Source organism: Heliangelus exortis, chromosome 5 (genome assembly GCF_036169615.1).
Source record: "Heliangelus exortis chromosome 5, bHelExo1.hap1, whole genome shotgun sequence".
In the NCBI taxonomy this organism is placed as follows: domain Eukaryota; kingdom Metazoa; phylum Chordata; class Aves; order Apodiformes; family Trochilidae; genus Heliangelus; species Heliangelus exortis.
The window spans coordinates 34226367-34241027 of NC_092426.1; the positions used below are offsets into that span (position 1 = coordinate 34226367).

Sequence of the window (14661 nt, forward strand, 5' to 3'; positions counted from 1 at the left end):
AATATTCAATAGCAGGAAAATTCAGAATAAGAGTTGACTGAGGAATGGTAAGTATTTTTTCAGCTAAGCGTTTTTTGCTATGCTTGCAGAGAAGCACACAACCAAATACAATGATGAAGTGGGAAAATGACAGCAGGGTCTCTCTTGCTCATTTCTGTCAGTCTCCCTTACTTGAGAGAACTTTTGGGGCTGAAATGGAATTGCCAACATATATTTTGCTTTCTGTGGAAATGCATAAAATTATGACCTATGGAAGAGGTGTTCAGGCTTTTGCTCACTTTATAAAACTGCAAATACAGGTATGGATGGAAAAAAATCTCAGCAGGCCTCCATTTTCTTTCTCTGCTCTTCCTTTCCCCTTCCAATGGTCTCTTACTTTTGTGATTGGAACTAATATAGGGGAAGGCTGAGGGTGGTTATTGGTGCCTCTGAGATGGGCTGTCCCATGTACCTTTCCTCCAGATGTTGTCCACCCTGTGCATAGATAGTTGTGCAGACAGTGGCAAGCCTGGCTTTGCTGCTATGAACTCTTTTATCCAACTGATTTTTGCTGAGTAACTTTAGACTGTGGGTTACTGCCTACTTTAATGCTTAGTGTCATCCTTTGCCCAAAACATGCAAAAAGTAGTCTTTACAGATTATAAGTTTTAAGTCATTGTAGTCAAAAAAAAAAAAAAAAAAAAAAAAAAAAAAAAAAAAAGCAAAGTCAATCTAGGCTAATTTCATCTTATTTTACATCCTAAGAATATTTTAATTTCCAGTCTTGCAATGTAACAAAAGACTGTCCTCTACTGTTTGTTCCAATTTAGCTTTTCCACAGTCAAAAGTTTTGCCTGGCTAAATGCTATGACACTGTTCTTGTGCTGTGTAAAGATGCTTCGAGCTGGGGCTTGAAATCCAGATCCCTCTGAATGCTGAGGAAATGAGTCTCAGCCTGAGTTGAATATGGGCCTGTAGATATGATGGATAACAGTGTAAGGTGAGCACTTTTCCATGTGGTCCATCTCCATTGAGATTTATATTTCCTGTGGAATCTCTTTTGGTTGAAGCTTTTAATTATGAAAGACTTGCAGTCAGAACACATGGAGTCCTATTGCTCGTGAAAAACCTAATGAAAGAGAAGTTTTTCCCCATAATTTTTCTATCTACGGTGTTGCAATTAAATAGCACCTTGATGCAGACATTGTAAGAAAAAAAGATTTGCTACTGACCATCCCTTTCTAACAGCTCTGGAGTGAATGGTGGTGCCAGGCTCTGCACAGGTAAGTTTCAGAAGAAAAGTTTTTCTTTTGAACAAAAGGAATAAGGAGAACAACACAGTGGGACAGCAATCTCTAGACCTCTGATGTCTCAGGAGATGACCTTTGTGGGATATATAGCCACATGAAACTAAAAATGTGATTGCCTGACAAGTGCAGCAAGGGGAGACTGCCAGGTGATGCACAGCTATGGTTTATGGAGGGAGGGGAGGGAGGAGGGAAGGCTTCTTTGAAGTTGAAGGATGGTGCTTGATGCATGCTTACTGAAAATGTTATTGCTGTTACCTCATACTGTCTGTTTTCTCTCTCTTCTGGACTTGGCCGGGCCATGTACAAATCCCAATCATTCAACAGTACTGGAGAGTAGATAGTATTTACCTCAATAATGGTAGTTTCTTTTCGATTCTTTTTAACCCTCAATTCAGATGACGGTTCGAAGCCAACGCCTACCATGGAAACCCAGCCTATTTTTGATGGTGAAGGTAAGAGCATCCCTTAAAATAACAGCACCAAAAAAATAGTTCCTTCTCCCTTTTCCTTAAGATTTATGGCTCAAATGCTTTCTTTATCCCGCAAAGCAGAAAAGCCAATGAATCTCATAAGTTATCCAAATTTCACGGTGCCCTTGGGACCTCAGGCATTTTCCCTAATCCATTTACATCCCCCCCCTCTTCCCTGGAATCCAACAATAGCACCAGTTGACCAGATTCCTGGGGTAACCTTGGAGGAAAAGGTGTCGTGGCAGAAAAAATACGCATCGAGTCAGAAATGGGAACTTGTTTTAGACTGTCCTTACCCCTTCACTCTCTTCATTCTCATGACAGCAATGCTGGGAGTTTCATAATCTCTGCAACATTTAGGGCTTCATGAAAGGGAGGGTAGTGCTAAACCACAGCTAGTGAATGTTGACTTAAAAGAAAATTGCTGGGAGGTTTCTTTATTTAGCAATTACTTTCATTGACGCACATACTATTTAAGCAAATGAAGTCACTGTCCTGAGTCCATTTTATTTGTGGCCCACCAAAGCAGTTTGCTTCAAAAATGGGCTAATCTTGCTATTGTATTATTTTGGAGAGAGAATATCAGACTATAGTCCATTGGAAGCCTTGAAATTAGGGTAAAAATGGCTGTCATCACAGAGGGTTCAAGCCTTTCACACATAGAAACATAAATAATACCAATGTGGGTAGTGGTCCTAGGGTATGTATGAGCCTATTAGCTGCTTCTGTCTTAAATATTGCTTAAAACTGTATGTTTGCTACAGTTTTAAACCCACAACCACTATACTGTAGCTATGGGGTGAAGTCTGAACAACTGTGTCACACCTGAAATTGTGGAACATAAAGCAGTGAGGAAAAGCCTAAGTATTTTCATACAGAACTTGATACTTTTAAAAAACTTGATCAAAGGCAGAAATGGAGACTACTGAGCAAGAGGAGGTGGTGCTGTTGATACACCCTGCCTTCTTGTGAAAAACAGGTGATGGAATGGCATTTGTTGGGGGGTTTTTTTGCTAAAATAAGCTTATTTAATGGCAAGATACTGTAGATTTGTAACTTTGTCACAAGCAAAAAAATCAAAGCGCTCAGAAGAAAAAGCATTCTCAAATAAGCAGAGGAGACTGAAGCCATGCTTGCTATTTCTTGTTTGTATCTAAATAAAGTTCCTCCTGGCAGCAGGCTGATGCTAAGTTGCTGCTTGTAATCACAAACTTCTGGTCTTTAAGATTTCCCCTGAGAGGGTGCGCATCAATATTCAAAGGAAAGGATGCACTAGGAAAATGCAGGAACAAGCTGATCTGGTTGATCTGTTTAAAAGCTAGGAGACACTCAGCATTTTGGTCATTCAAATAGAACTGGGCAAAGTTCTTGAGAAATTTTGGAGAGAACAGACTTTTTCAGGTTCACCTGAAAAAAATCTCATCCTACCTTCTTTGAAAAACACCTTCACACTGATTTGTAGGTGAAATCAAGTCTGATAAATGGGCCTGAGCTGTGTGATGAAAGGATGCCTCTTACAAATCTTGCAATATATCATGCAAGACTTTATCTCCTAGACTTCTAGAGAGAATGACTAATGCAGTGGCTTCTTGTTATATTAGCAGTTTCCCTTATGACTTGGGAGAAGAGGATATGACAGGCAGGTTAATCAAGCTATGCATTGATGAATAACAACTGCTAAATTTGTCACTCTGTGTTTTTGTCATATCTGTTAGTAAAATAGGACTAACTAGATTTCAGTGGTGGTTGTAGCAATAAGCACAAAGAAATTCATTTTGGGTCTGACCAAAAGGTTGTGTAATATACCACCTTCAAGCATGATGTGTCAAACAGTGGATGAAAGTGGATACATCAGAAGAGTGCAAGAAGCATTTAGCCTGGAGAAGTCTTAAAGATGACTATTAGCAGCCTTTCAAATACCTCCAGGGAGGCTTATCAAGAAGATGGAACCAGGTACTTCACAGTAATGCATAATATGACACCACAGTCAAATTGAAACAAAACTTTTGGACTGGATAAAAGGAAATACTTAGTCACCATAAGGACAATGGGGCAGAGGAACAGGTTGTTCAGAGAGGTCCTTTCTTTCCTGAGCCACTTGGACAGATCTGTGAGGAACCTGGTCTGTTCTTAGAGCTGACCTTCTCTGGAGCAGAAGGTTGGACTGACACCTCAGAATGTCATCCTGAAAAATCCTGTGATTCTATCTCAGAAAGAATGTCATGATATCAGAATATTCTCTCGGTGCCTTCAGTAAGCCTTCCTGAGGAATGGCTTGTAGTTGGTGCCTGACACAAATGTTAGATGACAGAAAAGGGCAAAACAAAAAAGTTAACCATTCACCTGTCAGGTATGGACGCTTTGTAGTAGATGCTCAAAGGAGGCAAAGTCCAAATCCCTTTCAGTTTAACTGTGTTTAAGATTTGTTGGGCTTCAGAACAGTGTGGAGCTGATAGCAACATGAATGAGCAATAAAAGCTTTTTCATGCTTTTTTTCATTTCTTTTCATGCTTTATGTTTGGATGCCTACATTCAGTCCACAAGGGGCTGACTTATTTTAAACAACATTAAATACACTCAGCTGCCCTGAAATGTGTGATACCTCTTGGACCTCAGCATGTCCAAGATGAAAATTGACCTTTTTCATGGTTTCACCTATATTAGAGGATAATGAAAATTCACATTTCAAGTATAATAAGTTCCCACTCCCTACTGTCCTCCCAAGGGCATAACAGAGCAGTGCCAGAGATAATGCAGATAAGATAAATTAAGCTTTCCTCTCCAAGGTTTGAATCATAGAGCAGCCATCTCTCTAAAAAAATAATTTTATTTCGTTACAGTGCAGATTTCAGCAACTATTATATATAGTGCACTGCTCTTAGGACAAGATTCTCCTGTGCACAAGAGTATTTTATTAGTGGTTCTTGCTATAGTCTTAAATTAGAAAAAGCTTTATTCCCCCCTGCACTTATAGGCTCTATTTTCTTTGCATCCACCCTCTATTTAGGTTTGATGTGCAAGTTGTATTAATTTCCTAAAGAATAACTTCTTTAAAGATCTATTTATGGTAAACTTCCCCTTTTAACTCAGTGGGGATCTACTCTTTCCACAATCTCTTATTTAGAGGAGTATGTGGCTTACCTTGTATTAAAAAAAATTTCCAGGTTAACTGGATTGAAAAAATATTTTTATGGTAGATCCAAAAGGATTAATTTCCTTTTCATTTCTCCTGTTTTCCCACAATTCCATTTCCTTTCAACCTCACGTAAAGATGTGCACCATTGTCTCTAAAAGCCTTGACCCACTCCTCTGTATCTATTGGCTTCAGTTGTCCCTCCTTTTTCAGGACATATACTGCAGAGTCAGATCTAAGTTTAATTCCAGATTTAGGAGCATGGATCTAACATTTCTCCGTTTATGCTTCTCCCCTTCCTACCTCTCATCCAGTGTTTTAATTTTAGTTTTCCCCAAAACAGCCCAAAGTCTATATATATATATTTATGGGAGCAAATAATGATAAAATAGTATAGTGAGATCTACAGATAAGGCAATCTTTGTAACATAAACTGTTACTACTGCTGGAATACCAATGTGCAGCCTGTATTTCCACATGTAAAAATACCCTGAAGATGACTGGAATAATGGCTACCATCTATGTAGCTGAAAACAGGAAAAATTTCCTTTCATTTTTCCTTCATGCTCCTAGAACATATAAATTTCTGCTGTAGTCTGCCAGCTCTCACACGCTGGGCATATCCACATAAATATCAACAGGGGATCACAAAAAGTCTTGTACAAACTTCTTAGAGGGAAACTAAGCTCCAGGATCTAGTTCTTAAGGCATGCTCTTCTGGAAACTTAATATTTTTTATTTTTTTTTTTTAATATAAGTTCTGAATATGTCACTTTAGGAGCTCTAGCCTGTGGTATCAGGTACTGTTTTGCTCAGTTCTGATGACATGCTGATGTTGTGTCATCTCTGTGGCTTAAGATGGCAGCTTGTGCTGTGTTTTGAAGTTGATTGCAACGCCTCACAGGACGAGATTTAAGCACTTTTTTTCCACAAATTTCTCTTTGTATGTCTTGGTTGTAATACATCAGATGTTCTTTTCTAACCTGAACTTGTTTCTTTAACAGACTTCTTTTTAAGTCTTTCCAGAAATATCCCTGTTTCTCTGCCTATTTATTTCAAATTTTGTTGTTGCTTTTTTCAGGGAACTGACTGTGATCAGCTCTTCTTGGGCTTTTAAAGCAATATTTAAAGTCTGGGCTGATTTTTTTTTTTTTTTTTTTTTTTTTTTTTAACCTGGCTTTCACATGTGCTTTAGTGGAGTATGTGCTATAACACAACCTTTGAGGTCTAAGTCTTTAGGAGAAAAGCTTTAGACTTGAAGATTTAGGAGGTGGGGGGAATAGAGGAAGGAAAAGTTTTGCCAGCAGACATACTATCTGGATTGGGAAGATAATGAGAGAATCTTGTGGAAGATTTACAAATAGTGATTCTTAAGAGGTGGAAGACCTCACCAGGGGATAGGCTAATCTCTACAGTGATGCTGGATCAGTTAAAGTATGGTTGTAGCAAACATCTTGTACTCATGAGTACCAGCATCTATTTTCATTAGTTGATGTAGTTGCTGAAAGTAATTATTTTTTTCTCTTTCAGAAATCACAGCACCCACCCTTTGGATTAAGCATTTGGTCATCAAGGATTCCAAACTGAACAGCTCCAGTATTAGGAATTCAGGTAATGCTTCATCTAAACCAAAAAAGGTTTCTTTTGACTGGGCTGCTGTGCCTCACCATCTGTTCTTCTTTTATTCTTTCATTATTTTACCTCTCTTGCTGCTTTTCAGTGCAGGCTATAAAATAATTTCAGATAGCATCCTTTTTTTGTGTGTCCAGAAGGCCAAGCTGATGTGTAATGAGGGATGTTCCTCTTTCTCCAGACCATAACTGGAAAATTTCTAATTTCTTCATCTGTTAATTCATCTCAACCAGCTGTCATCTTTATTTTATTTGCTGTTCAGCAGTCTCTCGTAGATGAACCAACTGATGCATTTGGCTCTGAGATCTCAGCTGCAGTTTTGGTCTAAGCAGCTGAGAAAATACAGAGGGGGGCTTCTTTTCTATCAGCTAGAGAAATGACTTGATTATTTCACAACTGGAAGTTGTTTGCTTGCTCAGTAAATGCTCAGTAAATGCTGAGATTATTTCTGTGGGTAATAGAGTGGATAAGGGAAGACCCAAGCATAAAAAAACAGCAAAGACAAGACCATGAACATGAGTAGGACAAGGGGGAGCAGAAAATGTGAAGTTAGGATGTGAAATTTAGGATAAGAGATGAAGATGAAACTGTGTGTAGTCACTGAAACCACAAGAAACTGGAAGAATCTGAAGAGGAAAGTCAGGAAGGCCAATGGTCCAGGGAAGGGATTCTGCCCCTGTACTCAGCGCTGGTGAGGCCACAGCTCGAGTCCTGTGTCCAGTTCTGGGCCCCTCAGTTCAGGAAGGAGCTTGAGGTGCTGGAGCAGGTCCAAAGGAGGGCAACCAGGCTGGTGAAGGGACTCGAGCACAGATCCTATGAGGAGAGGCTGAGGGAGCTGGGGGTGTTCAGGCTGGAGAAGAGGAGGCTCAGGGGAGACCTCATCACTCTCTACAACTCCCTGAAAGGAGGTTGTAGCCAGGCGGGGGTTGGTCTCTTTTCCCAGACGACTTTCAACAAGACAAGAGGGCATGGTCTTAAGTTGTGCCAGGGGAAGTTTAGGTTAGATATTAGAAAGAATTTCTTTACGGAGAGGGTGATCAGGCATTGGAATGGGCTGCCCAGTGAAGTGGTGGATTCTCTGTCCCTGGAGATATTTAAAAAGAGACTGGATGTGGCACTCAGTGCCATGGGCTGGGAACTGCAGCAGGAGTGGATCAAGGGTTGGACTTGATGATCTCTGAGGTCCCTTCCAACCCAGCCAATTCTATGATTCTATGATTCTATCTGGTGTATTTTTACTAAAATAGGAGAAAGGAAAAAGGTAAAGGGAATATCAAAAGAAAACTTCTTTAAGAAACTATGGGTTTATTGTGAGGCTTAAATAGGAGCTGCTAAAATATTGCATATATTTATGAAACTATAAATGCTTAAAATATTTTCAACAGCTGTTGAGAATAATTCCAGATAAAGATAAATTCTTTTTTCTCCAGAAAAGTTAAATTGTGATATTTTGATGTACTTCATCACCTGGCATTCATGGCACTATAGAGTTCCTTTAACCTTCCTGTGCCACTTCTCAACTGCAGAGTGAAATCACTGCTAGGTTAGGTGGAGTTCACTGCTGCAGAAGGGTGAAGAGCTCTTAACAGGAGAACATCCATTGCTGCCCAGACATCAATCAGTTTTAGCTGTAGTTTCCTATGCTCTCAACTCTTGGTTGCTTTTGTAGCAGGGCTGTCTGTGTAAGAGCTGCCAGTGGGAATAATGCAGAAGCTTCAGATGATCTAGGAGTACAGCATGCTTTTTTAAGGATGTGTTTCATAGGAGAACAAATGCATCTTTTTTTGTGAGCTGCTGGGGTAACCAGCAGCAAACAGGGCAATTGAAGGTGACAGATTAATATTAAAATCCTATGTAATGGGCCCTACCTGTCTTGGATACCAACTTTCCCTCTAATGCATCCAACCTGATAGCTGTGAGGGACTTAAGACTTCCTAGATCTGTGTTTTTGGGAGGCTACTTAGGGACTTAGGAGCAGTGGTGTCTTTCAGAGCCCATCTTACCACCCTTTGCTGGCCTGACAGAGTCCGCATAGGCTGGCTTTCATGTTGTAATGGCAATCAGTTTATTCAAAGGTTTCCTCAGGAAGCTGCTTGATTTAAACCAGAGCTTCGTTCATGGAAGAGTTCCTTTTGTAAGTTTGGTTTTGTTCACATTTTTCTCCAATTTGTTCTGATGTCATTTCTGTTTATTCAAACAAGATTATTGTGAGTGCCTGACACAAATTGAAAAGAAATGATCTTCTGGAAAATTCAGGAGTTTCTGTAAGAGGTGGTTTCTAAGCAAGCTAAAAGGAGTTGTGTGGTTCATCTGACTCAGCCTTGCTGATTGCCCTGACAGACACCCATCTGCTGTAGAATCTCATTAAGAGAGTGGTTTGCCAATATTTAGCACCAGATTTCCACATTAGCCATATAAATACACAGCCATCTCCACTTCTTACACTGAATTATCAAGAAATATCAAGACATTCTACCTTATCAAAATAAGGCTTCAGCTTAGCTGATAGTAGCTATGGGCTACATTAGTTTGTTTCTTTCAAGCAGTGATACTTAGTCCTCTTGTTTGGTACCTTTTCTTCCTTTCACCTCTTATCATGTATGTTAAAGGGCAATGTAGGGTAGGTGGAATAGAGAATCAGAGGAGGTATTATCAGAGGATAATAATCAATTAGAATCTTGTTCTTAAATGTCTTCAAGTCTGTACTGCTGTCATGAGATGGGGGTGCAATATTATGGGGTGTTTTTAACTGCATTTGGCTCAGCCTGAACTACTATTGCTCAGCACATTTCTGATTTTTCATGTATTTTTCAAGGGTTAAGGTAAGTCTTACTAGAAGGATCGGATTTTTGGCTTTGGTATTCACTCAGCTGTATTGTCTCTCTGAACTTGTACCTAGTGTCTTGAAGCAGATACAGCCTGGTCTCCTGGTGCAGCAATTTGATGGGATCACTGAAATTAGATGAGAGAAAAGACCTACTAGGTCATCTACTTCCTTAGGGCTAGTGAGCTCTATGAAAACCAGCTTTTTCAAGTGTAGCATAAGTCTGTTAGGCAATAAAGATTTCACTTCTTCACACAGGAAGCTGCTCTGGTACCTGAACTCAATCTCAGGATTTTTTTTTCTTTTTTTAATATTCAGCCTAACTCTTCTTAAATTTTTGTTCTTTTTCATTATTGTTGAGTTCTTGAAAGCTTGCCATATTCCTTGGAGTTTGTATACTGAAACACTTAACACTGATTTCTGTCCTCCTTGTAGTGGTTATATAGCCCTGTCATTTGCAGTGAAGTCTAGCAGATACTACACTATCAGAGGATGTGTGCTGCTTTAATCAGCACTGACACTGGCCTAGTACCATTAATGTGTCAACCATGAGGAAAATTTAATGGAGACAAATAGCTGTAATGTGTAACTCTGTAATGTGCTGTCATTGTCTCTGCTCAGTGTTAGCCTTCAGAGTGAACAAACCACCAGGTAGCTGAGCATTGCAGAGCAGGTGACATCCTGTGGTGCTTACACAGCCTCTGTCTCATAAGAGCTGCATTTGAAATCTGAGCGTTCCACCTTCCATTTGGTGTTGACCAACAGAAGAGGTTCTCCTGAAACTGTCCTCTCTTTTGGAGCATTTACGTTTTTGCTTGGCACATGTGGGCACTAAATAAGTTAGGGATCAGGAAAAGCAGAATGACTTGGGCAGGGAGAAACATGATGAAATTCAACAAGGGGAAGTGTAGAGTTTTGCATTTGGGGAAGAACAACACGATATCCCAGTATAGGTTGGGGGCTGACCTGCTGGAGAGCAGTGTAGGTGAAAGAGACCTGGGGGTCCTGGTAGACAAGAAGATGACCATGAGCCAGCAATGTGCCCTTGTGGCCAAGAAGGCCAATGGCATCCTGGGGTGCATTAGAAAGGGTGTGGTTAGTAGGTCAAGAGAGGTTCTCCTCCCCCTCTATTCTGCATTGGTGAGGCCGCACCTGGAGTATTGTGTCCAGTTCTGGGCCCCTCAGTTCAAGAAGGACAGGGAAGTGCTTGAAAGAGTCCAGCGCAGAGCTACTAAGATGATTAAGGGAGTGGAGCATCTCCCTTATGAGGAAAGGCTGAGGGAGCTGGGTCTCTTTAGTTTGGAGAAAAGGAGACTGAGGGGTGACCTCATCAGTGTTTTCAAATATGTAAGGGGTGAGTGTCAGGGAGATGGAGTTAGGCTTTTCTCAGTGGTGACCAGTGATAGGACAAGGGGTAATGGGTGTAAATTGGAGCATAGGAGGTTCAAGTTGAATATCAGAAAAAATTTTTTTACTGTAAGGGTGACAGAGCCCTGGAACAGGCTGCCCAGGGGGGTTGTGGAGTCTCCTTCACTGGAGACATTCAAAACCCGCCTGGACACGTTCCTAGGCGATGTACTCTAGGGGGCCCTGCTCTGGCAGGGGGGGTTGGACTAGATGATCTTTCGAGGTCCCTTCCAACCCCTAGGATTCTATGATTCTATGACTCTAGCCTGGTGATGAAAGCACTTGAATGAGAATCTATATATATCCAGGCATTTTGCCAGTGGATTTTCCTACGTCAAGTCAAACAGCATTGCGAGGAGGGATTGCTAGTGCTGTCATCCTAGCCCACCTTAAAGAATAAGATGACCACTGATCTCTTTCTCAGGATATTGAGATGTAGGTGCAAATCATCTCAGCCAGACGCAGAAGTCAAAATATGAACGTGGTCTAACATCTGGACTGATGAGTATCAGAACTGTTGCTGTTGTTCTACACTTAGAAAACTAAATCTTCTGTCTTTATGAATAGTAAAAGCCCCAAAGTCAATTTTTCTCTCTGGGGCAAGTGAAAGATCTGGATCAACACAATATTTTGTTTGCTAGGGCAAGATGACAACATTTTTTGTATTTGTTTTGAATTTATTTTTCACCTTCCCCAAACATGCACATTCATACATGCACACACATGGATACCCAAACTAAGCCTTAACTTAGCACTGCTCACTGTTTTTAACAGCACCAAAGCATGAGATGATACAGATACCTTTGCAATGTCCATTCTGCATTCAGCATGGGTGGAAACCATTTTCTTATTCTGCTTTTTACTATTTCAGCCTCCTACTAATCCTGCCTTCTATCCCCACAACATAATCCAGCAGCAATAAAAATGATTATTCTTTTACAGTTCTTAATCTAGGGAAACTCTTGACAACGTATCCTGTTTCCAAGAAAATTTAATGGCTGCTTGTTTGGGAGCACCCCATCTCCACTAAGGAATCCATGGTTGTTCCTTGTTTCCAGAGCTGGGTTATCTCCAAATCCATTTATATTAGTGATTTGGTTTTAGTTTAGCAAGAGATTCCAGCCTGTATCCAGCTTACCCTGACAACCTTTAAGAAAACTACAGAGTGATATAATGAGCTCATGCATGGAAAAATAAACAGCTCTAGAGAAATGAGCAGTATCAGTCTCATGTAAATATGCTGCAGTCACTGGGGTTTTGAACATGACGTTATTTGAAAGGAAGAATGAGTAATATATTAAGGTTAGCAGCTGAAGACAGGTCTGTGTATGCCTAGTTTAAAAAACAAAAAACAAAAAAACCCCATTACTGTTTATTTCAAAAGCTTGCTTTTTGAATTGGAGGCCAGCTCCATGTGGCCTCTTCTGCTCGGCTCTGGTGCTCAAGCATTGTGCAGGCATCTCGTGTGACAGTTTTTCAGTGACAGAGCTTTCTGTTGTCAGGAGCTCTTAGTGGACAGAATATAACTGTAAATGAGCTTTGAAAATAAGAATGGTGGTATTCACATTTCTTTTTGTTAATTGAATTCAGCTGGAGTCCAACTTTAAGGCCTTTTCAAAAGCTGCATGTCTGTATATACTTCTGCAAGAAGCAGGAGCACACCTGGCTGTCCACCCCAAAGGGAGTCTGTGAAATCTTGGATGTAATTTGCCTCCAGAGATCCATACAGTGAGGTGGGATGTGATTGTACCAAGTGTACTACCAGAACCTGAGTTCTCTGGTTTGTCTCTGCTCCTCAAATTTTTTTCATACTTGCAGAAAAAACCAAAAAGGCAAGAAAACTCACATGGCATCTCAAAAAGATATCTCTTTCTAGTATTCACCTAGAAAGTGTTACCATATTGCTGCATGTCTTTCTTAAGAAAGATAATAGTCAGAGATAGTGATTGCTTCTAGGGGGAATATACTCATGGTATGTTGTCTTAGCCATATAGAGCCTTTCTGGGATCCCATACATTAACAAGGAGCCTGCTTTTAAGCCACCTATATTGAGAACTGTAAGGTTGTCAGGTGAGACCAATGGACACAGAACAGGGCAGGGCCTGCTTATTTGCCACTAAAAAGGAATATGGCCGTTTTCCTGGGATACACCCAAGGTTATACAAAAGTTTTGTTGTGTTACTGGGACTTCCCTTTTTAGTAGCGAGGGCTAATCCGAAGGAGCTTGAACTCCTATGTTATTTTTCCAGAGTGGAGAGACAGTACACCCATTTGTGTTGAATGTATAATTCTTTGGTGTTAGAGCAAACTTCCTTGTGCCTTGGAAATGTGGGATATTGCAGAGACCAGGGAGCTGCAGGTAGATTCAGATGAGGTGCTGGAAAAGCCCTGTTTTGAAAGGAGCAGTTTCTTACCTGTCTTCATTCTGTCTTTTCGGTCTTATTCCTTAGCTGCTTTGTCCTATTCTTGGCACACAGCACTTCCCACCTCATTATTTAAAGACTACTTTTCTCCTATTTTCTGCTACCACTAAACTAATTGTGTTTGTTCCAAACTGACCAGCTGTCTCTCCATGCCAGCTGTGTTAATGTTACAGTCCAAATGCCTATTACAGGACTGTAGGCTCTTCCTCAAAATCTGTGGCTGGTTAATCTTAGTCAAGACACCATGGAGAGGAGATGGCTGGAAGCAAAAGCTGATCTTTCTTTAGCAGGAAAGCAGGTTGAGAAGGGGAGGTAGCCAGGCACAACTGTGCTTTACTGATGTCTGAATTAGTTGTTACAGTGACACTGGAACTGGAGAATTTGGTACCTGTGAAAGGACGTCCTAATGCTGACTGAAGTCCTCCTTGGTGAACATTTTGGTGCTTCCATCTCCTCTGGGCATAACACCTGGAAGGAATGGTTTTTTAATTTCCCCATAGCTGAAGAGGAAAAAAAAAGTGCCAGTGATGATGTGAAGAACAAGAGCTCATGGGAGGGAACCAGTGAGTCAGAAAGCTTTTGCGTTTTCTACTACCCTCTGTTCATGAATCCTCTTGGCTCTTGTCCTGCGTCTTGAGTCAGTGCCTTCCAACACAGTGCTCCTCAGACCTGTCAAAACTACTTTGCTAAAATCTGTGTACTTTATTGTCCTACTTGCCAGAACTATTTATCTTCAAACTTTTGTATTAGTCCTGAACTGGGGCTGTTCAGCTTAGAGAAGAGGAGGCTGGGAGGAGAGACCTTATAGCCCTCTACAATTACCTGAAAGGAGGCTGTAGTGTGACAGAGGTTGGCCTCTTCTCTCTGGTGACCAGTGATAGGACAAGAGGAAACAAGATAGGGAGGAGGTTCAGGGGAGGGTGCCAGAGGAAGTTCAGGTAGGATGTTTGAAAAAATTACTTCCCAGAAAGAGTGGTTAAACATTGGAACAGGCTTCCCAGGAAGGTGGTGGAGGCACCATCCCTGGAGTGTTCAAAAGATGGGTAGGTGAAGTGCTACAGTGGATGATTTAGTGGCTAGGGGTTGTAGGGTGGGCTGTTGGACTCAATGATCTTAGGGGTCTTTCCCAACCTTGATGATTCTATGATTCTATGAAGCAATCTCAGGAGAAGCTCCTGTTGGGAATTATATGAAAACTTACTAATTCCATTACATTTTCTGAGCAAGTCTCTATGCTCTTTTCTGCTGAGTTCCTGCTTCCTTGCAAGCCAAATTGTGATATTTCTCTTTTACTTTCTATCCCTCCTTTCTCTCCAGCTCTATCTGTGGTTCAAACGCCCCTTCCTGTCTTGACTGCCTGCTTGGGAGGCCTCTATCTCTTCCTCCTTCCTGGAGGAAGTTACTGTTCTGAGAACAGTTCTGAGAAGGTGCAATGTATGTGATGCCAAAGCGTGATTCTCCCATGGGCTCAGGTGTGATGAAG

General features: G+C 40.9%; 1 protein-coding gene across 6 annotated transcripts in view; it reads left to right on the forward strand.

Annotated features, from left to right (window-relative positions):
* The window catches only part of SMOC1 (SPARC related modular calcium binding 1), a 128119-nt gene that overhangs the window by 75085 nt on the left and 38373 nt on the right, over window positions 1–14661 (forward strand). For 4 of the 6 annotated variants that reach the window (XM_071744498.1, XM_071744500.1, XM_071744501.1 and 1 more), the window contains exons 6-7: window positions 1652–1741; window positions 6423–6503. The exons of 1 other annotated variant lie outside the window; for it this stretch is intronic. In XM_071744498.1, coding sequence (XP_071600599.1) covers window positions 1652–1741; window positions 6423–6503 — 171 coding nt within the window. The remainder of the gene's footprint in view (window positions 1–1651; window positions 1742–6422; window positions 6504–14661) is intronic. One more of the 6 variants, XM_071744499.1, reaches the window with a different exon arrangement.